Source organism: Mobula hypostoma, chromosome 1 (assembly GCF_963921235.1).
Source record: "Mobula hypostoma chromosome 1, sMobHyp1.1, whole genome shotgun sequence".
NCBI lineage: Eukaryota > Metazoa > Chordata > Chondrichthyes > Myliobatiformes > Myliobatidae > Mobula > Mobula hypostoma.
In genome coordinates this window covers 217,097,711-217,125,582 of record NC_086097.1, presented here as the reverse complement: position 1 = coordinate 217,125,582, position 27,872 = coordinate 217,097,711, and the positions used below count along the sequence as shown (strand labels likewise).

At 42.0% G+C, this 27,872-nt stretch overlaps 1 protein-coding gene across 1 annotated transcript in view; it reads right to left on the bottom strand.

Annotated features, from left to right (window-relative positions):
• Positions 1-10,300: 10,300 nt before the first annotated feature.
• Positions 10,301-27,872, bottom strand: part of trim55a (tripartite motif containing 55a) — a 148,687-nt gene continuing 131,115 nt past the window's right edge. The window contains exon 10 of the mRNA XM_063064339.1: positions 10,301-10,763. Coding sequence (XP_062920409.1) covers positions 10,740-10,763 — 24 coding nt within the window. The 3' untranslated portion in view covers positions 10,301-10,739. The remainder of the gene's footprint in view (positions 10,764-27,872) is intronic.

Sequence of the window (27,872 nt, the reverse complement as noted above, 5' to 3'; positions counted from 1 at the left end):
CATTGCCTTGTTGTTGTGCTGACTGTATGCTCTTCAATGTTTTTCCCAGTATATTTTCAGAATGAGACTAAACTGAACTGACACACTTGGGTTGGCTTTTGGTACCTTTCCTGCCACACATGGTGGAATATTCTATTTCTTTATAATGTGTATATGTTGTTTGTATACTATACTGAATGTAGATACTTCTATTTATTTTGTAATATGTTTGTAACTACATTGTGGAGTGTATCATATTCTAATTCATGTCTTAAGTTAACTTTGATGGTAATTAAAGATTGTACGTCCTAGTGTAGAATTAAAGGGACTCTTCACCCTCAGGGAGAGAGAGACGGGGGCTGCCAGGAGTTTTCACTGGACAGTAAGTACAGAGCTGTTATTGTGTTTGGTTGTAGATATCATTTTGTAAATATTTGCATTTTTCTTTTCACTATTTTCACTAAGTTTTGTAACTTTGATTTTTGATGCACACAATAAACACCCCTGCACTGAAGTGCTAAGTGACTCCAGCCATTTTATTCTTTGCTCGTAACCCACATATCTAACATATTGCAATATACTGTATGATCAGGAAATAAAGGACTATGCTTAAGGTTGTGACAAGTTTATTACGTTTCATTTTGGATGTCAGTATCGTACTTGCAGGTATGAGAGAGAGAGAAAGAGAGAGAGAGAAATTTGAAAACTGAACTAGAGTGCCCAGTGGTATGCAATTCTTCTTGTTAACTTAATTTAATTTTCCACCAAATTGTGCAGCTCTGAAAATTTACATCAGGTTCAATTTCCTAACCTTGATGTTTTAAAGGATCTTATCTCATTTCCATCTCTGCAACAGAACATTCATTTAAAAACTGGGGGAAATGCATGTGACTGAGTTTTCAACTTTTTCAAACATAAAAGGTTATGCTAAAGTACAATTCTGGACATGAGACATCCCTATGTTTTAAAGCTCACTTATCCTGCAGTTTTGAATTTTAGCCTGAGCCATGTGCTTTAGACATTTATGTTTAACCTAAAGGTACTTTAATCTACTTTTCCCTTAGCTAAGTTCCTCTAACTACATGATTGTAAGCAACCAAGATTTGTGAAAGAAGGAAAAGAATATCAAAAGTTCACTCTGGCGCAGAATTGCAAAATACACTGCTCATGAACACATATAAAGAGATAACTCAAAATCCCTCATGATTGAGGCTAGTGCTGGAAAATAGTTTACTGTAATTGCAATTCAATGTGTTTTATGCGATAGGTGGTAGTGTTAAATGGGTTATCGTAACGGAATGACCAATTTTGTGTCTTTCTTGATTTTTATTTTTCATAGAAATAAAAATGTAGGATTGATGCAGAACTTTACACTACTACTTTACACAACTGTAAAATGTCAGAATTACCAACCTTAAGTTTTTATGTAATACCATTATGGATCCAAATTCTATTAACTAAATGACAGATAAGACATGGAGAGGTACAATTAATTAAAATTGTGACATCTTGAACTCGAATTCCTATGGTGTTCCTGGATCACTTAAAAAGTGACTCACGTTCAAAGTGAAATACCATCACTTTGTTAGTTGGCATCCTTTCACCTGCCTGGGCTGATGAAACTGTACATTTCAAACACTAGTGAGGCCACCTCACGTTGTGCATTTCCATTCCTGACTAAGCAAGTCAATTCAGGAAAGACTAAACTAGCCATAGGCACAATGGCTGTAGGAATTGTTGGCTATTCTGTGACCTTATTTGCTATGGAGCTGTTAATATCACTGATATATGTGGCATTGCATCCCTACCCACGGTTAATGTTGTATTGGACTCCTGTCATCAGTTTCCCACTGATGATATTCATTATTGAAGTTCCTTACAGTTAACACAGATCACCAGATGTCCAACAGGTCATTCGATCAAACAACCTCCTATTCAAGGGATCCTTGGAGATGATGCCATCTTGTGCACTGTCATTGATTTAGAATTATATTATAATTGTATATCTGTTTACTGTGAATGCATTTCTTTAAAAAATGCTTCAGGAAGCTAGATTACAATGTTCTAAAATTATCAGTGTCAGTACATATTAATCCACAGAGATCACTAGTATAATTTAAAACATTAGGAACACTCCCTTGAAACCATAATTCAACCAGTAAGGATGTAAGAAACAATCCTTTGCTTGGTGTTCATGAAATATATCTGGTTGTTCTTTATTACCATTTTAAATGCACAAGCACAGATGTAATATAATATTACACTTCTTAGTCCTCAAGTTTTGAGGCCAGAAATCAATCACGGTCTTGTTGAAAAGCAGAATATGCTCAAGAGGATGTAGGGTTTATGTCTGCTGATAATTTCTCATGTTCAACAGAAGAAAAATAATTTGCATAACTTAAATAAGAACAAATTGATATATTCGTTAATAGATCTCAGCCAATTGAAGAGAATTGCATAGCTTAAAAGAGCTCAGCATAACCATTTTGACAGCAGTTTGACAGCAGCAGTGACGTACTTTCAAGTGAATTGACTGGAATGACTCAGTAAAGCAGTTCAAAACCTTGTCTGTCCCTCTGCGCAACGAACTAAAGGAATGTATTTGAAATTACATCAGTGAAGAATACATATGCTCTTTTCTATTCATGACTGAGATTAAGATGCTTATTTTCCCAATGCCACCAGGGTAAGGATATAACAATTAAGTAAAAGATTTCTATGTAAAAAGACAGATGAATCAATGAAAAAAATCTGTTAATCCGAAAAGAGCAAATAAAATCTCTGATCCTAAAGGATATAACACAGAAAACACTATCAGACTCATTGTATTATAAACTGAATAGATTCACAATGTGACCTGGAAATGGGAAACAGATACAAAGTTTGCTGCAATCAAACACCACTTTTTTCCCCTGTAAATTTTAAATTCTCATGGGTCACAATAAAAAAACACAAATCGACAAAAATGTTTGAAAACTAAAATTAGAAGTTGAAATGCTTGTGAGATGCAGCAAAAGTACACAAGGTTTTTCTGAAGGAACAGAGGTACTGCAGTCCTTGAGAAGAGTACAATGGGAGGAAGGAATTCTTTAAGGTTAAAGAGGGTATAAACTGGACTTGATTTTTAACTGATACATACAATCAAGAAAATCAGTGTAATGAAATAACTGATTTCTAGAGGGCAAAGAATTGGAAGCTGTATAGCACCCCAATTTTAACAAGGTGGTTTAAATTATCATGGAACGTGTATTCCAAAGTATCTGATTCTATCCATTGGTGATGCCAACAGAAACTTGTTCATTAAATTAAGTTTACTTTTAACTTTTACAGTTTGAAATGTCATATAAATCAGCATGTCTTCCTATGTTGATGCTTTCAAGGAATATCCTTGTCATAGTCCGGTCCGGGAAGTCCATATTCCGGTTCACGGTCCGGTCCATCGACCCTTGCTCCAGGTTTTCCTATCTACCCTGTTTCTGTCTTGTTGAGCTCTAATTGAGTCAGCTGATGCTAGTTGGGACTGGCTGCATAAATACCTCCAGAGACCAGGGCGTGGCCGCTGGATTGTTCTTGTCCTTACTCCTTGTATCCCTTCCCCTGCCTTCTGTTTCCTTGCCTGAAGCCTTGCCTTGCCTGTAACTCTCGCCTCGCCTGTAACTCTTGCCTCGCCTTGCCTGTAACTCTCGCCTCGCCTGTAACTCTCGCCTCGCCTTGCCTCGCCTGTAACTCTCGCCTCACCTTGCCTCGCCTGTAACTCTCGCCTCGCCTTGCCTCGCCTGTAACTCTCGCCTCGCCTTGCCTTGCCTGTAACTCTCGCCTCGTCTTGCCTTGCCTGTAACTCTCGCCTCGCCTGAAGTTCTCGTCTTGCCTTGCTTTGCCAGTAGCCTTGCCGGTAACTCTCGCCTCGCCTGAAGTTCTCGTCTTGCCTTGCTTTGCCAGTAGCCTTGCCGGTAACTCTCGCCTCGCCTGAAGTTCTCGTCTTGCCTTGCTTTGCCAGTAGCCTTGCCGGTAACTCTCGCCTCGCCTGAAGTTCTCGTCTTGCCTTGCTTTGCCAGTAGCCTTGCCGGTAACTCTCACCTCGCCTGAAGTTCTCGTCTTGCCTTGCTTTGCCAGTAGCCTTGCCGGTAACTCTCGCCTCGCCTGAAGTTCTCGTCTTGCCTTGCTTTGCCAGTAGCCTTGCCTTGTCTTGTTGGTAACTCTCGCCTCGCCTGAAGTTCTCGTCTTGCCTTGCTTTGCCAGTAGCCTTGCCTTGTCTTGCTGTCTGGTCCTGGAGCCACCCTGTACCTAGCTCCTTTCCTGTCCCTTGCATCCGCCCAGGTAAGCCAGGCCATCTTGCCGTTACCTGGGGTTGGTTCTGTCCCTTCCTGTCCCTTGCCTCTGTCGAGTGGTGATCCGCGCCCTGCCCAGGTGATCCGCACCCTGCCTAGGAGGAGCCTGCCAAGCCTCAAGCCTCCAGCCTCCAGTCTCCAGCCTCCAGTCTCCAGCCTCCAGCCTCCAGCCTCACCTCTAGTCTCCAGCCTCCAGCCTCCTGCCAAGCTTCGCCTCGTCTCTTGCCTAGCCCCAAGCCTGTAGACTCCAGTCTCTAGCCTCTAGCCTCTTGCCAAGCCAAGCCAAGTCTCTAGCCTCTAGCCTCTTGCCAAGCCAAGTCTCTAGCCTTTAGCTTCTAGCCTGAAGACTCCAGCTTCGCCCTGCCTGCCTGCCAAGCCTCGTCCTTGCCTAGTTCTGGGGTCCGAGCCATGGGGAAGACCCAGTCCAGTCTCTGGCTCAGAGTCCAAGCCCGGGCTCCTAGGTCTCTTGTTCAGTCCTGTTCCAGGTTCCTGGTTTTCCTGTCCATGTCCTTGCCATTGCCCTGTACCCCAGTCCTGTCCCTAGTACTTCAGTGTCTGTGTCTTGCATTTGGGTCCGTTCCTAGCCACTGCCCTTATGACAATACTGAAGTTAAACACATTATCATACAGGGTGAAGACAATATCTGAATACAGTTGGAAAAGACAAAATTAGCCTGGATAGCACATACAATAACAATAGGCTGGTATTATGTATGCCATTATGAAGAAAGCACAGTAGCACCTCTACTTTCTTAGAAGTGTGCGAAGATCTGGTATGTCAACTAAAACTTTGACAAACTTCTAGGGAGTATATTGACTCATTGCACCATAGCCTGGTACGGAAACACCAATGCCACTGAATAGAAAATCCTCCAAAAAGTAGTGGATACGGCTCAGATCATCATGGGTAAAGCCCTCTCCACCACTGAGCACATGGAGAACTGTCACAGAAAAGCAGCATCCATCAGTAAGGACTCCCGCCATCCAGGCCATACTCTCTTCTCACCACTGCCATCAAGAAGAAGGTACAGGAGCCTCAGGACACACCACCAGGATCAGGAACAATCAGGCTTCTGAATCAGAGGGGATAACTTCACTCAACTTCTCTTGCTCCTCACTGAATTGTTCCTACAACCTATGGATTCACTTTCAAGGACTCTTCATCTCATGTTCTCGATATTTTTTGCTTATTTATTATTATTATTATTATTGTTTGTATTTTCAGTTATTTTTGCCTACTGGTTCTTTATAAGTCCTATTGGGTTCAGTCTTTTATTGATTCTATTGTGTTTCTTGGATTTACTGTGCATGCCCACAAGAAAATGAATCTCATGGTTGTATATGGTGATGTTTATGTACTTTGATAATAAATTTACTTTGAACTTTGAACTTACGCTGCTGATTTCCAGTGTTGATTCTATCAGTGGTTATCTTACTCTGTAGAACTCTGTGGAAGTTGTGGTAAGGCAAGGGTTAAAGACAACGTCCAGGCAAGAATTAGCCTGGTACAGTTGTAGTCAAGCAAGGCCTTTGAGGTGAGACAGCCAGAAAAACCTCTGATTACTACAGATGAGATAGGCTGGGGTGTTTGTGGCAGAGTATACTCAAGCCAGATGTGCAAGACCTCTGTAGTGAGACTTTTCCAGAAAGGTATTTCTAAAATGTAGTGTCCCTTTACAAACCAGGGATGCCAGAGACAGATGAGATAAGAATAACAGAAGGATGTGAAACATACTCAACAAATAAGGCACAATTGTCTTTGCTAACTTCAAAATATCATCGGCTGTCCTCTTGAAGTTTTGATTGACTTGAACACCTCTTTTGTGAATGGCAATAGATCCTTGAAGCCAGGAATTCAACACATACCTTTTACCAAATCATCTATATTCATAACTGATAAGCAGTTTTCTCCTGGCTTCAGGACAAGTTGGGTTACAGGGCAATGCTGTTATACTTGTGCACAAGTTAAAAAAAATAACAGAATGCTTGAATCGTACAAGTGTGTGTTCTGGGTTCAGTTATTTCAGTTACATTATTTTATGTTATTTGTGGAGAGTGCAACCCCTTGATCTCAGTATACTTTATATTTTAAACATATCACTCTTTCTTTCTGAAATTAAAATGCTTCCTTTTCTTTAAAGACAGTGATGCATAAGAACAAATCAGAATGGCTTCTTTGGCAACAAAATCCTGGCCTAGAGCGTTTCACTGCGGCAAAGCCCTGGTCTTGACGTGAGGTACAATGTGCTGTTTGGACACCTTCTTACTGTGGCTTCTCCTCCTTTCATTTCCAGTCCTGATTCCCTAAAGGTTAATTTGCAGGTTGAGTTTGTGCTGAGGAAGACAAATACGATGTTAACATTCATTTCAAGAGGACTAGAATATAAAAGCAAGGATGTAATGTTGAAACTTTATAAAGCACTGGTGAGGCCTCACTTGGAGTGTTGTGAGCAGGATTGAGCTCCTTTTCTTGGAAGGGATGTGCTGACACTGGAGAGTGTTCCAAGGAGGTACATGAAAATGATTCCAGGATTAAATGGCTTGTCATATGAAGAGCGTCTGATGGCTCTGGGCTTGTAGTCACTAGAATTCAGAAGAATGAGGGGTGACGTCATTGAAATAAAATTGAATGCTGAAAGGCCTTGATAGAGTAAACGTGGAGAGGATGTTTCCTATGGTGGGGGAATCTAAGACCAGAGGACACAGCCTCAGAATAGAGGGGTGTCCTTCTAGAACGGAGATGAGGAGAAATTTCTTTAGCTAGAGAGTGGTGAATCTGTGGAATTCTTTGCCACAGGCAGCTGTGAAGGCCAAGTCTTTATGTATATTTAAGGCAGAGCTTGATAGATTATTGATTGGTCAGGGCATGAAGGGTTATTCTGTGCAGTTTTGGTCCCCTAATCTGGGGAAAGACATTCTTGCTATAGAGGGAGTACGAAGAAGGTTCACCAGATTGATTCCTGGGATGGCAGGACTTTATATGATGAAAGACTGGATCAACTAGGCTTATACTCTCTGGAATTTAGAAGATTGAGGGAGAATCTTATTGAAACGTATAAAATCCTAAAGGGATTGGACAGGCTAGATGCAGGAAGATTGTTCTCGATGTTAGGGAAGTCCAGAACGAGGGGTCACAGTTTAAGGATAAAGGGGAAGCCTTTTAGGACCGAGATGAGGAAAAACTTCTTCACACAGAGAGTGGTGAATCTGTGGAATTCTCTGCCACAGGAAACAGTTGAGGCTAGTTCATTGGCTATATTTAAGAGGGAGTTAGATATGGCCCTTGTGGCTAAAGGGATCGGGGGTATGGAGGGAAGGCTGGTAGAGGGTTCTGAGTTGGATGATCAGCCATGATCATACTGAATGGCACTGCAGGCTCGAAGGGCCGAATGGCCTACTCCTGCACCTATTTTCTATGTTTCTATGTTATGGGGAGAAGGCAGGAGATTGGTGCTGAAAGGAAAATTGGATTAGTCATGATGAAATGGCAGAACAGACTCGATGGGCCAAATGGCCTAATTCTGCTCCTTTACCTTATGGTCTTACAAATGCCAGTCCAGATAGACCGGACGGCAGGATGTCGGGTGGGGTTGGATGCTGAGCCGATTTGGGGAGGTCAAGAACAGCTTCTCTGGCAGTGAAATCTAGGCCTGGAGCAATTCATCACGGTGAGGCCAGGTCCTAGTGCGAGGTTTTGACAATGTAAATGCCTGCCCGGATAGTTTGAGTGCTCCTCTCTCCAGGATGCTAAGGCTGTGAGACTGCTCTCAGCTGTTGTGCTTCATGTCTGTGAAATTTTCGGTGATATCCCCGCTAATATGATGAACAGAATATCAAAGCTTTGGGCCTACGCTGGGTTGCTCTGGAGATTTGGATCTAAGGACTCAGTTTACTTTAGAATACCGCTGTTGTTGTCTGCCTCTAATGTTTGCATGATTTGTTTTTTTTTCTTTCTCTGTGGGCACCTGGGACTTGGCCTTATTTTTTAAAAAATTGGGTTCTTTCGGGTTCCTCGCTTTGTGACTGCCTGTAAGGAAACAAATCTCAAGGTGGTATAATTTACACATTCTTTGATAATAAATGCACATTGATTTTTTGAAACTTTGAATCAACAGGTCTTTAATACATCAATAATGTAATTAATTTCACATCCATATCTGGAAAATAATCCCATGAAAATGTATCTATGATGCGATGCCAAACTAGAAAAAAAATTCGGTGTAACTGAAATGTTTAAATAATGAATCCACTCTCTGAACAGAATTTTGAGTAGATATTTCCTGGGTGAAGAGATGAAAGAGTGACAAGTATCTGTGTTCATTTTCATGCAGTTTTACTATTCGTGTGTTTTAAAATAAGTAAATGAAATGGTATCTTATTCACTGTTTTATTCAGTGGCAACTGCAGCCTCATATACCTGACAGATATTATCTTTTCTACTCCTGGTCCATGTTGGATTAAATTATCCTAATCTGCAATTGGCTCCATCCCTGCTCTGAGGAGGGAAACAATTACTCATAGTTTCTACTAAGTCAGATTTACACTTGCCAACTACAAGTGAGTCCTTGTAAAGTGAGAAAAGATTTGAGTCTGGTTTTTTCGAATGGATATACTTCTGATTTATGTCCATACCCTATATATGACAATGCAGAACAACAGTTTGCCATTTTTTTCGTGTCCGTTAAGTGTCGTATCATTATATTGGGCTGGAAGACTCTCCACTTCCGTTTGGGTTTACAGTCTCTATGGTGACGACAGGAATGTTCCCATTGAGTTTTCTTCCTCTGTCATCACCAGCTATGATATCTATTTGATGCTTTTCTGACCAGAGAAAATTTCATTACAATTGTACCACCAGATTGTGTTGGACAGAAAACTCTCTCTATCTTGAATTAACAACTGAAAATGCTGAAAATATTCTACAAGGCAAGAAATATCTGATGAGTAAAACAGAGAACACTTAAAGTCAATCTCCTCGCATCAGAATTTGCATAGATACTGTTGATCACACCAATTTCAAATGGGATCTTATATTGATTCAGCAAAGCAATTTCTTTTCTGAAATTAACTTTGGCACCACGTTAATATTTGGGTAAGCTTCTATTAAGTTAACCTGCAATTGATTCCACCTCATTTTATGATTATGAAGACACGTAGTCAGATTATTATCTGAATGGTGGCCGATTAGGAAAAGGGGAGGTGCAACGAGACCTGGGTGTCATTATACACCAGTCATTGAAAGTGGGCATGCAGGTACAGCAGGCGGTGAAAAAGGCAAATGGTATGCTGGCATTTATAGCAAGAGGATTGGAGTACAGGAGCAGGGAGGTACTACTGCAGTTGTACAAGGCCTTGGGGAGACCACACCTGGAGTATTGTGTGCAGTTTTGGTCCCCTAATCTGAGGAAAGACATCCTTGCCATAGAGGGAGTACAAAGAAGGTTCACCAGGTTGATTCCTGGGATGGCAGGACTTTCATATGATGAAAGACTGGATGAACTGGGCTTGTACTCGTTGGAATTTAGAAGATTGAGGGGGGATCTGATTGAAACGTATAAAATCCTAAAGGGATTGGACAGGCTAGATGCAGGAAGATTGTTCCCGATGTTGGGGAAGTCCAGAACGAGGGGTCACAGTCTGAGGATAAAGGGGAAGCCTTTTAGGACCGAGATTAGGAAAAACTTCTTCACACAGACAGTGGTGAATCTGTGGAATTCTCTGCCACAGGAAACAGTTGAGGCCAGTTCATTGGCTATATTTAAGAGGGAGTTAGATATGGCCCTTGTGGCTACGGGGATCAGGGGGTATGGAGGGAAGGCTGGTGCAGGGTTCTTAGTTGGATGATCAGCCATGATCATAATAAATGGCGGTGCAGGCTCGAAGGGCCGAATGGCCTACTCCTGCACCTATTTTCTATGTTTCTATGTTTCTATGTTTATTGTCATTTAGTAATGCACGCATTAAGAAATTATACATTATTTCCTCTGGTGTGATATCACAAAACACAGGACAAACCAAGACTGAAAAAACTGACAAAACCACATAATTATAACATATAGTTACAAACAGTGTAACAATGCCATTACTTGATGAAGAAGTCCGTGAGCACAGTAAAGTTCAAAATTTCTCAAATGTCCCACATCTCACGCAGACGGAGAGAAGGAAGAAAAACTCTCCCTGCCATACCTGACCACGGTCTGACTTTGAGTCATCCGAAAACTTCGAGCTCTGATCAGCTCTCCGACACCGAGTACTGAGCGCGATCTCTATCCGAACGATTCGACCTCCTTCTCGGTTGCCAAAAGCAGGCAAGGCCGGGGATTTTGAGACCTACCCTCCGAAAGATTCCCGACCACACAGTAACGACAGCAACGGACGGGCGTTTCAGAAATTTCTCCAGATGTTCCTCTGTGCTTTCACGTCCATTCTCCATCAAATCAGAATTATCCACGGCCCCTATTTAACAGATACGATATCATTTTTCACCGGAGGGCTACGCATGCGCAGGTGCGCTGCCATCTTCTCCTCCCTTTTATGTCAATTAAATGTAATACACTGACTAATTTTGCCATACACTAACTTATTAATCTACACATAGACACAGTAGACAGGGAGTATCTGTTTCCCAGGGTTGAAATGTCCAATATCAGAGGGCATGCACTGAAGATGAGAATGGGTAGGCTCAAGGGGGATATAAGGGTTTTTTACTCAGAGTCATGGATGTCTGGAATGTACTACCTGGTATGGTGGTAGAGGCAAATACATTAGAGTCTTTACATACAAGGCACAGTAATTATTTGACTTTTCTAGTTACTTAAGAATTCATAATGATTGTATGGAAATTGTAATGATTAATATGACTCATATATCAAGCATTTTTGATGAACTGTAACATTTTCTTCAAGATTCCTCATTTTGAGAAATGGCCTTTGAAGACTGTTAAATGCAATTTCATTTTTAAGTTTATAAATATTCTTTCAAGGTCCATTAACTAAATACTTCTAGTCCAATAGTGTTTAGTGATATATTGAGACTGGATTCATCCAAAAGATTTCCTTTGTAAACCTTCCACCGTGGTGATGGCATAAATGCACTTGCTCAGTTTCTAAGAGGCTGTGATTACATCTCCTCCAAAACCATTTGCTTTCGCACAATTCAGTCCCAATGTTGACTTACATTGGTGCCCGGTTTTACTGTTTTAAATTATAGTCGATTGACAAGAGCACTTCTGATCTGTTATTATTGTAGTCACATTTCATTCCCTTCTGTATTCTCAAATCAGACTCACAGTTTCGTAAAGATACAGCACGGGTACAGACACTTTGTCCCGACACTCAAGATGCCCATCTCAGCTTATACTAATCACTTGTGTTCAGCTCATAGCCCTCTTAATCCTTCCTATTCATGTACCTGTCAAAATGTTTTTTTAATAGTGAAGCTTTTTCTGCCTGTACCACCTCTAGCTCCTCAGCCCATGTACCCACCACCCTCAATGTGAAATACTTGGGCCTTAGATCTCCTTTAATTCTTTCCACCTCTGACCTACACATTTTAGTTTTAAATACCTGTAGAATGGGAACAATACTGTGACAATCTGCCATACGTATGCTGCTGATAATTTTATATACCTTGATAAGGTTACCACTCTAACTTCTTATCTTCAGGCAAAAAAAGCCCCAGTCTATCCAATCTCTTCTTATAACTCGAGATCTCCAGTCCTGGTAACACCATAGTGAATTATTTCTGCACCCTCTGTAGCTCAATATCATCATTTCTATGTCCTGATGACCAGAGTGCATATACAGTGCCTATAAAAGGTATTCAGCCCCTTCCCCCCCACTGGTTGTCCCTGACAGGCGATACTACCACATGAGAGCCTGGTCTGCCCAACAACCCAAGGTCTTGAATTTTCTCTGCTGTTGGTCTTGCCAATGAAATAATGAGCCGGACTTAGAGTACCTGTAATTTGTATTTCCAATGTCCAACAAGGTCTTGCGTTCACAAGAGTGGTCGCTGTGACCAAGTGTGCTTCCACCTTACCGGAAGTCCTTCTTTTTATGCCCTAAGATTTTGGTTTAAATCTTATATCTTTCCTTTTACTGAAAGCTGATTGACATTATCTACAACAGCCCTTAGCTGAGCTAGTTTACAATTAATGTCAAGTAAGCACATGGGTGGTATTAGGTCTCCTGTGTAAACTGATTTTGATGAACCAAATTCAGTCGACTATTCCAGCTGAATCATCAAATTGACCTTCTGCACAGAATATTACTGTGGTTTATTTGTTTAATTTTATTTGTCCATGTTCCCTGATGTAACTATTACATAGGAAAGGCTCTTTAATATTTGGAAAGACATTCCCTTGATGGTACTTTATTTATTTTATGTAGAATTTGGTTTCCCAATTATTACATTTGAGATTATAATTAAAAAATAAACCAAAGTTTTATTTTTTTTGTGTATTGGTTTAATGGAGCAGAGTGGAGTGTGCCAAGATCAATATGGTATGGGTGAGGATTATACTATATTTGTAGATTTTCACTTTCAACTTTGAGAGACTTACCATCTGGGTATCCTCAAAGCAAAATGTAATTTCAATACCTGAGAAATGTTTGGGCTGGTAAAAGGCACAATGACGCAATAATGTATTTCACATGGTGCACATCATTCCATCATTTAGTTTTAAACTTTCCTCGTGATGAATGTGGTGTAGTAAGAAAAGAGTACACTTATTTAGATACTTTGGCCTGTTGGGTTCATACTGAGCAATCACATATTTCCTGTCTCCTTCTTTCCCTGTACTTGATAATTTATTTTCTGCCATATGCCCATCAATGGCTGTTTAACCATTTTCCCACTTACCTTCACTTTGTGGTACCTCACAGTAACAAGATGCAGGAGGAAACTGGCACAGTAGTGTGGCGATTAACACAGTTGCCTAACTGCGGCAGCGATCACCGATTGGGATTCGATTCCTGCCTCCGTCTGTAACGAACTTGTATGCGGCCATGGCGGTGTTCTGGTTTCCTCCCACATTCCAAAGATTTATCGTTAGAGTTAGTGAGCTGCAGGCATGCTACATTAGCACCAGACACCTGTGAGCTGCTCCCTGCACAATCCTCAGACTGTGTTGGCCACTCACGCAAAATGGCATATTTCACTGTATAGTCTGATGTACATGTGGAAAATGAAGCTAATCTTTTAAATTTGGATGTTCTTAAGTATCCTCTCATTCAAGGCAACACAAAGCGTATTCAATATTTCAGTAATATTTGAGTACTATTATAGATATATTGTTTGATTAAGCATTCTTTGTTTACATAATTCATTATGGATCATATGTAGAAGATCCGGGTCAGGATCCGGATCTGGGCTGTACCCTCCAAATAACCGGACCTGCATCTCAGCTTTTTTGCACTACCTTACTTTCCATTTTTCTATTTTCTATTTATGATTTATAATTGAAATTTTTAATATTTACTATCGATTTGTAATCCAGGGAGCGGGAAGCACAGCATCAAACATCGCTATGATGATTGTACATTCTAGAATCAATTGTTTGGCGACAATAAAGTATAAAAGTATGTGAATGGCATATGTTACTCTGCCACCATGTCATATGTGCGCGCCTCACTAAAGTAAAACTAAATATACACGCATTATCCCCGGCTCCTGTGGTTTTCTTTCAATTAGTTTTATGTTTTGGAGTTACAAAACATAACAGGTACCACAGAGATTTTACTGTCAGAGGGAGGATTAGCTAAATCCTTTGAGGGTGTCGGCTTGTCTGCTGGTCATGAGTTCTTTGGTAGCTGTATGTATTATGGTCAGTACCCTGCCTGATGGAGCATAAAGCATGGACCTATGTTTGTCCCCATATTATCAGCTGCTGCTGGTTTCTTGAGTTGTCAGTATGAAAGGAAGAGGAGAAGATGGCGGCACAACGCAGCTTGCAGCGGCCACTTCGGTGAATGATATCTGTTATCTGTCAAGTAGGGGCCGTGCATGGTCCTGATTTGATGGAGACAGACATGAGAGCACGGAGGAACACCGGGAGAAACTTCTGAAATGCCTTCTTCGCTGCTGCTGCTACTGTGTGATCCAGAATCTCCAGAGGAGAAGGCCCCGAGTCCTCGACTTTGCTTGTTGCTTGGCGGCCAGGGTGGGGTCGAAGCGCTCGGCAGAGGATGGTGCTCAGGAATCTGTATTGGAGGAACTGGTCAGAGGCTTGAAGTTTTCGGATGGACCCAGAGTCGGCTGTGGTCGGGTGCTTCCAATGCATCGGCAGTTGTCAGCGCCTGGAGGTTTATGGCAGGGAGAGTTTCTCCCTTTTGCCGCCTGCTATCGGGACTATCAGGAACTTTGAGACTTTTTTTTACCATGCCCATGGTCTGCTCTTTATCAAATTATGGTATTGCTTTGCACTGCTGTACCTATGTGTTATAATTATGTGGTCTTGTCAGTGTTAGTCTTTGGTTTGTCCTTTTTTTTGTGATATCACTCTGGAGGAACATTGTATCATTTCTTAATGCATGCATTTCTAAATGACAATAAATGAGGACTCAGTGTTCTCATAATCTAAAAGGAGCCCATCAATTCATCAAGTCCGTGCCAGCCCTCAGAGTTTATTCACTGATCCTCACTTATTCTGCATGAGAGGGTTAGGTGCACTGGTGCCCTCAATGGCGGAAGAGCAAACAGGGTGTGAAACTGCAGAACGGCAGTGTGAACCTGGAGTCGTGACAGGTGTGTGATGGCAATGATTACCTGCCTAACGGAGGATTTTGTGTCCTTGCAGGAAAAGAATTTCTCTTCACCATTCTGTCTCACGTGAACTCTGCAAGGATCAATACTCCTGGGATATGTTTAAGCAGTTCTAGACTTACTTTTAAGTTGACTTCTCTCTGAATAAAACAAAATGGGAGATGCATATTGAACTATTGCATTGGATAATATCTGACGAAGTTAGGCACCCTAATCTGAAATGCATACAGTAATCATAGTGACCATGAAAGGTCTGCTTTAAAAATGAAAGCCACAATTAATTAAGCTGATTCTCAGTGTGTAAGCATCTGCCTTGCTATGTAGGTTTGTGTTGCACGTATTTTGGCATATAAAATAGGCAATGAAATTGTTTATTCAATTATTTGTCTTTTTCAGAAAGTTACATGCAGATGTTTTGCAGAGGAGTGCCACCCTTATGACCCAGCTCAATTTAGCCAAAATATTGGTGAGTTACTTGGTTCCCACAGAGAGCAATTAGAGCAATTGCAAGTGGAGTTCAATATCCATAGTACCTATTAAATTTATCAGTTGAGCAGCTCTTGTAAGTCATTAAGTGCAACAGGCAAAGCACTAGAGAAACTCAGCGGGTCAGCAAATATGGAAGGAAATAGAGAGTCCAGAGATGGTGAAGTGTCTCACTCGGAAACTTGGGCTGTCCATTCCCCTCTGTAAATGCTGTGTGACTCACTGAGCTGCTCCAGAGCGCTGTTTGTTATTCCACAGTCTCTTGTCTCCCCAGTAAACCATTAGGTCACTAGCTTGTTCCCAAAGTACACGAGCTGACCCTCTCATTGGGAATTAAGAAACATTAATTGGTGTTTTACTCAAAACAATTGTCTTGGGTGAACGGACTGGACTACTGGTTGGCAGTGGCAGTGTGTGAAGCTGCAAAATGTGGGTGTGAGATTGGAGTCAACTAAAACTGTCCAAAACATACCCATTGCTATTGGAGCTGTACCCTGCAAGGGACTCAACATTCTCTGAATACTTTATACTTTATACTTTATTGTTGCCAAACGATTGATACTAGAATGTACAATCATCACAGCGATATTTGATTCTGCGCTTTCCGCTCCCTGGATTACAAATTGATAGTAAATATTAAAAATTTAAATTTTAAATCATAATTAGAAAATAGAAAAATGGAAATTAAGGTAGTGCAAAAAAAAACGAGAGGCAGGTCCGGATATTTGGATGGTACGGCCCAGATCCGGGTCAGGATCCATTCAGCAGTCTTATCACAGTTGGAAAGAAGCTGTTCCCAGATCTGGCCATATGAGTCTTCAAGCTCCTGAGCCTACGCCTGGAGGGAAGAGGGATGAAAAGTGTGTTGGCTGGGTGGGTTGTGTCCTTGATTATCCTGGCAGCGCTGCTCCTACAGCATGCAGTGTAAAGTGAGTCCAAGGATGGAAGATTGGTTTGTGTGATGTGCTGCGCCGTGTTCATGATCTTCTGCAGTTTCTTCTGATCTTGGACAGGACAACTTCCATACCAGGTTGTGATGCACCCTAGAAGAATGCTTTCTATGGTGCATCTATAAAAATTAGTGAGGGTTTTAGGGGACAGGCCAAATTTCTTTAGTTTTCTCAGGAAGTATAGGCACTGGTGGGCCTTCTTGGCAGTGGACTCTGCTTGGTTGGACCAAGTCAGATCATTTGTGATATTGACCCTGAGGAACTTAAAGCTTTTGACATGTTCCACTTGTGCACCACCGATGTAAATTGGGTCGTGCGGTCTGCTACTCCTTCTGAAGTCAACAACCAATTCCTTCTTCTTGCTGACGTTGAGGGATAGGTTATTGTCTTTGCACCATGCCACCAGGCTCTTAATTTCCTCTCTGTACTCAAACTCATAGGGAAAAACTGATAAAGAAAAGGTTACATTATGTATTATTCTGCACTTAATGTGTACTCTATTGTTATAATGCATACAGGTTTCAAACTAAGGTTCTAATGTAAACTAAGGCTGTGACAATAGACTCCTTAACAAAGCAGTGTCTATTTAATGATGTAAAATTAATGAGTTTTGAAATAACACTACAGAAAATACAGAAGTACTCAGCCTGTATGTGTTACTTTATAATTAAATATGACTTCCTTTGAACGAAAAGGCTTGCATAATAGAATTTTAAATAAGATATTATTTCTATCAATATAGTGAGTATTTCCACATCACTGCCAAAGAATAGGATGTTTAGTAACATATGTAAAGTGACCTGCAAAAGGAAAGCCAGAATAACAATCCCTGGTAGCCTAAAGGTTGGGCTTTCAATATCTGTCACTTAGCCTCATCTGCCACTTGCTTTAATCTGTGTGGAAAGTAGCTTTGGGGTCTACAGAAATAGTTCTTCAGCCAAATCAAACACATTACAAAATTTTCATCAAAACAGTGCAATAAATATGGAATGTCTCATAGTCAGAGATAAATACAGCACAGAAATAGGCCCTTTGGCCCATCTAGTCCATGCAGAAACCGTTTAAATGCCTATTCCCATTGACCTGCACCGGGACCATAGCCCTGCATACCCCTCCCATCCATGTACCTATCCAAATTTCTCTTAAATCCACCACTTCTGCTGGCAGCTCGTTCCACACTCTCACCACCTTCTGAGTGAAGAAGTTCCCCTTCATGCCCCCTTAAACATTTCACCTTTCACCCTTGACACATGACATCTAGTTGTAGTCTCACCTAACCTTAGTAGAAAAACTCTGCTTGCATTTATCCTATCCATACCCCTCATAATCATGTATACCTCTATCAAATATCCTCTCAATCTTCTACATTCTAAATAATACAGTCCTAATCCATTCAATCTTTCCTTATAACTCAAGTCCTCCTTGTAAATTTTCCCTGTACTCTTTCAACCTCATTTACATCTTTCCTGTAGGTAGGTGACTAAAAACTGTACACAATATTCCAAATTAGACTTCACTGTCTTATACAACTTTAACAGAACATCCCATCTCCCTTCCTTTGTACTACCTCAATGCACTGTTGTAATGAATCTGTCTGTTTGGATGGTATGCAGGACAGGTTTTTCACTATGCCGAGGTCCATGAGACAACAATTAACCAGTCTACCATCTCTTTGGAAAATGAAGCAACCCATTGGCTGAAGGTATGAGATCGAGGGATAAGTCCGTTGACCAGTGCCAGGTAACACAGCTCTCTGAAGTGCCAGGCAATGATAATCTCAGATGGTAACAACATGCTTTTGATATTCAAAGGCATTACCACTGCCATGTGCCCCACCATCGATGTCCTGAAGGCCTCTTTGTTTTTGTAACTTTATATTAACCAAAACAACCCTTTGTTCCAGATCTTGATGCAGTTTGTGTTAAATGCCAAACTAAAAATATATTTCTGTAAGTATACTAAAGGACATCATATGCATTACCAAAGGATACTACAACACAGAATGAAGGTAACCTAAAACCTTTTCCATTCGCGGTTGAAGAAATTATTAAGGGTGTAAACTGGCAGACATTTTTTTCTATAACAGATAAATAACCAGAAAAATAGTTATTATACATCAATTAACAATCCTAGAAGTACTATTATATATTTTTAAATGTTGCATAATTAGTAATTTCCTTTTTTCCCCCCAATCTTATTTGTGTTATGGACTTAGAAAATTTCCAAAATTCAACCTGTCGTTTAGAAACATAGAAACATAGAAAATAGGTGCAGGAGTAGGCCATTCGGCCCTTCGAGCCTGCACCGCCATTCAGTGTGGTCATGGCTGATCATCCAACTCAGAACCCTGCACCAGCCTTCCCTCCATACCCCCTGATCCCTTTAGCCACAAGGGTCATATCTAACTCCCTCTTAAATATAGCCAATGAACTGGCCTCAACTGTTTCCTGTGGCAGAGAATTCCACAGATTCACCACTCTCTGTGTGAAGAAGTTTTTCCTAATCTCGGTCCTAAAAGGCTTCCCCTTTATCCTCAAACTGTGACCCCTCGTTCTGGACTTCCCCAACATCGGGAACAATCTTCCTGCATCTAGCCTGTCCAATCCCTTTAGGATTTTATACGTTTCAATCAGATCCCCCCTCAATCTTCTAAATTCCAACGAGTACAAGCCCAGTTCATCCAGTCTTTCATCATATGAAAGTCCTGCCATCCCAGGAATCAATCTGGTGAACCTTCTTTGTACTCCCTCTATGGCAAGGATGTCTTTCCTCAGATTAGGGGACCAAAACTGCACACAATACTCCAGGTGTGGTCTTACCAAGGCCCTGTACAACTGTAGTAGTACCTCCCTGCTCCTGTACTCGAATCCTCTTGCTATAAATGCCAGCATACCATTCGCCTTTTTACCGCCTGCTGTACCTGCATGCCCACTTTCAATGACTGGTGTATAATGACACCCAGGTCTCATTGCACCTCCCCTTTTCCTAATCGGCCACCATTCAGATAATAATCTGTTTTCCTATTTTTGCCACCAAAGTGGATAACTTCACATTTATCTACATTAAATTGCACCTGCCATGAATTTGCCCACTCACCTAACCTATCCTAGTCACCCTGCATCCTCTTAGCATCCTCCTCACAGCTAACACTGCTGCCCAGCTTCATGTCATCCGCAAACTTGGAGATGCTGCATTTAATTCCCTCATCCAAGTCATTAATATATATTGTAAACAACTGGGGTTCCAGCACTGAGCCTTGCGGTACCCCACTAGTCACTGCCTGCCATTCTGAAAAGGTCCCGTTTATTCCCACTCTTTGCTTCCTGTCTGCCAACCAATTCTCTATCCACATCAATACCTTACCCCCAATACCGTGTGCTTTATGTTTGCACACCAATCTCCTGTGTGGGACCTTGTCAAAAGCCTTTTGAAAATCCAAATATACCACATCCACTGGTTCTCCCCTATCCACTCTATTAGTTACATCCTCAAAAAATTCTATGAGATTCGTTAGACATGATTTTCCTTTCACAAATCCATGCTGACTTTGTCCGATGATTTCACCGCTTTCCAAATGTGCTGTTATCACATCTTTGATAACTAACTCTAGCAGTTTCCCCACCACCGATGTTAGGCTAACCGGTCTATAATTCCCTGGTTTCTCTCTCCCTCCCTTTTTAAAAAGTGGGGTTACATTAGCCACCCTCCAATCCTCAGGAACTAGTCCAGAATCTAAAGAGTTTTGAAAAATTATCACTAATGCATCCACTATTTCTTGGGCTACTTTCTTAAGCACTCTGGGATGCAGACCATCTGGCCCTGGGGATTTATCTGCCTTTAATCCCTTCAATTTATCTAACACCACTTCCCTACTAACATGTATTTCGCTCAGTTCCTCCATCTCACTGGACCCTCTGTCCCATACTATTTCCGGAAGATTATTTATGTCCTCCTTAGTGAAGACAGAACCAAAGTAATTATTCAATTGGTCTGCCATGTCCTTGCTCCCCATAATCAATTCACCTGTTTCTGTCTGTAGGGGACCTACATTTGTCTTAACCAATCTTTTTCTTTTCATATATCTATAAAAGCTTTTACAGTCAGTTTTTATGTTCCCTACCAGTTTTCTCTCATAATCTTTTTTCCCCTTCCTAATTAAGTCCTTTGTCCTCCACTGCTGAACTCTGAATTTCTCCCAGTCCTCAGGTGAGCCACTTTTTCTGGCTAATTTGAATGCTTCTTCTTTGGAATTGATACTATCCCTAATTTCCCTTGTCAGCCACGGGTGCACTACCTTCCTTGATTTATTCTTTTGCCAAACTGGGATGAACAATTGTTGTAGTTCATCCATGCGATCGTTAAATGCTTGCCATTGCATATCCACCATCAACCCTTTAAGTGTCATTTGCCAGTCTATCTTAGCTAATTCACGTCTCATACCTTTAAAGTTACCCTTCCTTAAGTTCAGAACCTTTGTTTCTGAATTAACTATGTCACTCTCCATCCTAATGAAGAATTCCACCATATTATGGTTACTCTTACCCAAGGGGCCTCTCACGACAAGATTGCTAATTAACCCTTCCTCATTGCTCAATAACCAGTCCAGAATGGCCTGCTCTCTAGTTGGTTCCTCGACATGTTGGTTCAAAAAACCATCCCGCATGCATTCCAAGAAATCCTTTTCCTCAGCACCCTTACCAATTTGGTTCACCCAATCTACATGTAGATTGAAGTCACCCATTATAACTGCTGTTCCGTTATTGCACACATTTCTAATTTCCTGTTTAATACCATCACCAACCTCGCTACTACTATTAGGTGGCCTGTACACAACTCCCACCAGTGTTTTCTGCCCCTTAGTGTTATGCAGCTCTACCCATATCGATTCCACATCTTCCTGGCTTATGTCCTTCCTTTCTATTGCGTTAATCTCCTCTCTAACCAGCAACACCACCCCACCTCCTTTTCTTTCATGTCTATCCCTCCTGAATATTGAATATCCCTGAATGTTGAGCTCCCATCCTTGGTCACCTTGGAGCCATGTCTCTGTGATCCCAACTATATCATAATCATTAATAACAATCTGCACTTTCAATTCATCCACCTTGTTACGAATGCTCCTTGCATTGACACACAAAGCCTTCAGGCGCGCTTTTACAACTCTCTTAGCCCTTATACAATTATGTTGAAAAGTGGCCCTTTTTGATGCTTGCCCTGGATTTGTCAGCCTGCCACTTCTACTTTTCACCTTACTACTTTTTGCTTCTACCCTCATTTTACACCCCTCTGTCTCTCTGCACTGGTTCCCATCCCCCTGTTGTGAACTAACCTCCTGTCACCTAGCCTCTTTAATTTGATTCCCACCCCCCAACCATTCTAGTTTAAAGTCACCTCAGTAGCCCTTGCTAATCTCCCTGCCAGGATATTGGTCCCCCTAGGATTCAAGTGTAACCCGTCCTTTTTGTACAGGTCACGCCTGCGCCAAAAGAGGTCCCAATGATCCAAAAACTTGAATTCCTGCCCCCTGCTCCAATCCTTCAGCCACGCATTTATCCTTCACGTCATTGCATTCTTACTCTCACTGTCGCGTGGCACAGGCAGTAATCCCGAGATTGCTACCTTTGCGGTCCTTTTTCTCAACATCCTTCCTAACTCCCTATATTCTCCTTTCAGGACGTCTTCCCTTTTCCTACCTATGTCATTGGTACCTATATATACCACGACCTCTGACTCCTCACCCTCCCACTTCAGGATATCTTGGACGCGATCAGAAATATCCCGGACCCTGGCACCAGGGAGGCAAACTACCATCCGGGTCTCTGGACTGCGTCCACAGAATCACCTATCTGACCCCCTTACTATCGAGTCCCCTATTACAACTGCCCTCCTCTTCCTTTCCCTACCCTTCTGAGCTACAGGGCTGGACTCTGTGCCGGAGGCACGGCCACTGTCGCTTCCCCCAGGTAAGCTGTCCCCCCCAACAGTACTCAAACAGGAGTACCTAGTGTCAAGGGGCACAGCCACGGGGGTACTCTCTATTACCTGACTCTTCCCCTTCCCCCTCCTAACCGTGACCCACTGGTCTGCCTCCCGTGGCCCCGGTGTGACCACCTGCCTGTAACTCCTCTCTATCAACTCCTCACTCTCCCTGACCAGACGAAGGTCATCGAGCTGCAGCTCCAGTTCCCTAACACGGTCCCTTAGGAGCTGCATCTCGGCGCACCTGGTGCAGATGTGGACGTCCGGGAGGCTTGGAGACTCCAGGGCCTCCCACATCTGGCACCGAGAACAACAAACAGTTTAACAGTGGTCCAGGATTAAGTTTACATCTGTAACCACGTGGGAACTGCACATTTGTCTCATGCACCATCTAGTGGTCATAATGGGAAAATAATAACATTTGGAAGGGTGTCCATAGACAGCAGCTAGATCTATGCATTTGTGGAGGAAATAATGGAAGGAAGGATTTCACGTTCGTTACAAGCAGTGACATTTGTTATAAACATCATGAGTTTGGCTTTCAGAAGAACTATGTTTTAATAAAAGTGAAAAATGTAGGAAACACACAGCGGGTCAGCGCCATCTTTTAAATTCATTTTTTGTCATTAGTGAACGTTAACAAGCAACACAACCTAAGGATGTGCTGGGGGCTGCCCAGAAATGTCACCACACATTCTGTCACCAACATCGCATGCTCACAGTGTTCACAGAACACAAACAATAACATCAACAACAGAACAACTGTAACAAAACAATCCCTGTTCCTCCCTCCCACCCACCCACCTACTCATAGAGTCATAGAACAATACAGCATAGAAACAGGCCCATCAGCCCATCTAGTTCATGCCAAATGATTAATCTGTCCAGTCCCATCGGCCTGCACCTGAATCACTGCCTTTATACCCCTCCCGTCCGTATACCTATCCACATTTCTCTTAAATATTGAAATCAAAACTGCATCCATCACCACTGGCAGCTCATTCCACCTCCTGTCCACCCTCTGAGGGAAGAAGTTCCCCTTAAACATTTCACCTTTCACCCTTAACACATGACCTCTAGTTGAAGTCTCACCCAACTTTAGTGGAATAAGCCTTCTTGCATTGACTCTACCTATACCCCTCATAACTTTGTATACCTCTATCAATTCTCCTCTCAATCTTCTCCATTGTAGGGAATATAGTCCTAATCTATTCAACCTTTCCCTGTACCATTTAATATCCTTATAAATTTTCTCTGCATTCGTTCAGTCTTATTTACATCTTTTGTGTAGATAAGTGACCAAAACTGCACATAATACTCCAAATTAGGCCTCTTCAACATCTCATACAATTTCAATGTAACATCTCAACTCCTGTGGTCAGTACACTGATTTATAAAGGGCAATTTGCAAAAAAGCTTTCTTTATGACCCTGTCTAACTGTGATGCCATATTCAAGCAATTATAGATCTGTATTCCCCTATCCCTCTGTTCTTTCACGCTCCTCAGTGCCTTAACGCTCACCATGTAAGACCTACTTGGTCCTCCCAAAGTGAAACACCTCACACTTGTTTGCATTAAATTCCATTTTCCAGCTGGTCCAGATCCTGCTGTAAGCTTTGATATCCTTCTCTGCAGTCCGTTACACCCCCAGTCTTAGAGTGATCTACAAAATCTGCTGATTCAGTTAACCACATTATCATCCAGATCATTGATATTTATGACAAACAACAAAGGACACTTCACTGATCCCTGCAGCCTGCAGCACTCCACTAGTCACAGGCCTCCAGTCAGAGGGGCAACTATTACCACTTTCTGTCTTCTGTGAAACCAATACCTTGTCCAATTTACCACCTTATCCTGAATGACAAGTAACAAAACCTTCTTGAACAAACTCCAATGTGGGACCTTGTCAAAGACCTTGCTAAAGTTCATGTAGACAACACCCTGTGCCTTGCCATCATTAGCATTCCTGGTAACTTCCTTGAAAACTTTGGTTGGACTTGACCTAGCATGCACAAAGCCAGTCCCTGTCTATCCAAATAATTACATATCCGGTCCCTTAGAATACCTTCCAATAATTTTCCCAATGCTGAAGTCAGGTTCACTGGTGTATTATTTCCCAGCATTTTCCTACAGTCCTTCTTAAACAGCGGAACAACAGTAGCTATCGTCCCATCCTGATATTTGAGTATTTGGATAGACACCACCTGGTTAAGGATGCATGGTAGGGCATGTCTAACCAATCATACAGAGTTTTTCAAGACTACTATGAAAAATGGTGAAAGGCAGTGGATGTTCTCTACATTAACACAAGGTCTGCATGAGAAGCTGGTCTGTAAGGTTCATTCACTTGGCACTCAGGATGAGGTAGTAAATTGGATTCAACATCGGATTTGCAGGAAAAGGTAGGTTTTAGCTTAAGATTCTTGTTCTCGTCTAAGATGGCACTGGTGAAACACAGTGATGCCTTACTGGCAACAGTATGAAGGATCACCTCTGCCCCAGAATACTGACAGACTTTTACCGCTGTTCCATTGGGAGTATACTCACCAACTGCATCTCAGTGTGGTATGTCAATTGTCCTGTTTCGGACCGCAAAGCACTCCAGCGTGTGGTGAAAACTGCCCAGCAGATTATCAGCACCCAATTGCCCACCATTGAGAACATTTACTATAAATGCTGCCTGGGCAGGGCGAAAAGCATTATCAGGGGTGCATCTCACCCTAAGCATGGACTTTTTACTCTCCTCCCATCCAGAAGGCGCTACAGGAGCCTTCGCTCCTGCACCAGCAGGCACAGGAAGAGCTTCTTCCCTGAGGCTGTGACCCTGCTGAGCCTCACATCACAGCGCTAAGCAGTATTGCATCCGTATTGTACTGTCTCAGTACTTTTATATTTGTGTGCTGTAGCACTTTTTTATTCGCGGTTATTTTGTAAATAACACTATTCTTTGCATTTCTGGTCAGATGCTAAGTGCATTTCATTGGCTTTGTAACTGTACTCGGCACAATGACAATAAAGTTGAATCTTAAAAAAACCAACAACAAATAAACCTACTAACTACTCTATTAATCACACTTTTCTGGACAATGATCACCGCAGTCAATAGCCTGTAATTTCTCTTTCGGAGTTCAGCTTCTGAACAGGCTGTTCAACCTGACATTTTTGTGATGTGAACTGAAGTCTCAAAGGGGCAGGACAGTTGTTGAATGGTGTGTACAGGTCGATTTGAGGAGGCAAGACCCTGTTCTGAGAGTGAGGAATGAGCCAATGTTTGGCCATTGCTGGAGAGGATGGAGCTTTGGATGCTACCTCACTTTTTTTAATATACAGTATTTCTGTTTTTTGCATATTTTAAAAAATCTATTCAATATTCGTAATTGATTTATTTGTTTATTTATTATTATGCTTTATTTTATTCATTATCTTTATTTTTTCTCTCTCTGCTAGATTATGTATTGCATTGAACTGCTGCTGCTAAGTTAACAAATTTCACGTCACATGCCGGTGATAATAAACCTGATTCTGATTCGAAGTGGCAGATCTGAGGCAAGGCAGAGTCGAGGGGATTAACTGATTTAAGCACTGGGCCAGATTGGAAAGGCTAGGTAAGGGTCAAATCGAGGTGGTGAGGCTCGGGCCTGAGAGCAAGAAACGAGCCGATGTTTGGCCGATTTAAGCACCGGACCAGATTTAAAAGGTCAAGGTGTCGGGGCTGGAGGTGAGTGACAGTTTGGTGTTCAGCTCACTGCTAGGTGAGGTTTATTTGTCTCTACGCTGAACTGAGGCTATGACCTGCAACTAATGTGCTCCTAGTGATAAACTCTGAGAGTGGTAGTAGAAAATTGCCCCTCTGTCTGGAGGCCTGTGACTAGTGGTGTGCTGCAGGGATCAGTGCTGGGTCCATTGTTGTTTGTCATCTAGATCATTGATCTAGATGATAATGAGGTAAACTGGTTTAACAAATTGCAGGTAACATCATGGACAGCGAGGAAGGCTATCAAAGCTTGCAGCACGATCTGGACCAGCTGCAAAAATGGCAGATGAAATTTGAAGCAGCAAGTTGTTGTGCAAAATCAGGTTTGTATGTTCGGTGAGAGGGGACAGAAGGCAATCACCACTGGTAAGTATGTTACCCACTTATTTACAGGACAAGACAGACACCAAACATTCAGTTACAAATAAAGTGTGCACCCGGGCCCTCTTTACTGCAGCACACCTCCACTGTTTCCAAGGCACCATCAGCAACCTTGCCCATGTCGATCCAGAGAGCAAAAGAGACCCGCTGCTCTCTGTATGCTAGATTTACACTCTACCTGTGCTGTGACATTATTCAGCCAGTGCAGGTACCAAATGGCAACCAATAGGAGGGGTGTAATGCTCCTTAAATGGGCCAATCCATAGTTAGCACAAGGAATGTCTTAGTATTTGGCTGAGGCATATGTGAATGTCTCGTGTTGCAAGGGTGTGCCTTTAACTTCAATTTACCACTTGTAACTTATTTAGCGATACAGCATGGAGTGGATCCTTCTGGTTGAGCCACCTCATGCTAGCAACCCCACTACCCCGAATAACCTTAACCTAGTCATTGGGCAATTTAAAATGACCAATTAACCTGCTCGGTATTTCTTTGGACTGTCGGAGGAAACCGGAGCACCCGGGGAAAACTCATGCATTCCAGGGGGAGGATGTAGAGAGACTCCTTACAGAGTGGTGTCGGATTTGAACTCTGAATTCCAGAACGCTTCGAGCAGTAATGGTGTTGCGCTAACTGCTATGCTACTGTCCATATTAAAAATGACAATCTATATAAAAAGTCACAATCCCAATTTTGAAGAATTTGCAATCCATATTAAGATTGGAAGCCTGCTTCATGCTGAATTAATATCCGCTATATTCACATTGCTCCACAATACTGCCTAACATACCCTCCTCTTGGCCCTTGGACAGAGATCTGTCCCAGGAAGGTCAAATTTTGGGGAGGATCTCATTAAGCCGGGCTGCAAAAATGCCCTTCTCTTTGGATCCCTTCCCTATCATGGTCCTGTGTGTACCTACATCTACAATATCTATCAGGCCTAATTCGCTATCTTCTGAGATTGAGCAGAGATGGCAATGAAGCATTCCAGACATTAGATCACATACTCTTCCGGGACACATTAGGCTCCTTGATTTCACCCATTCTTTAAGCTGCAGCTTTGCCATTTGTTTCTTTGTTGCCTCTTTGCCACTGGCCCATTACACTTTGATCCCATCCTTAAGTTTGCCCCTTCAACCTTTGATGACTAAAACTATCAGTACTGGCTGTCAGCAGTTATTCCATGGGCCGGATCACGGCAAGGTAACTGTTTCAAGTTCACAAGCAACAGTTCACATTCCATGCAA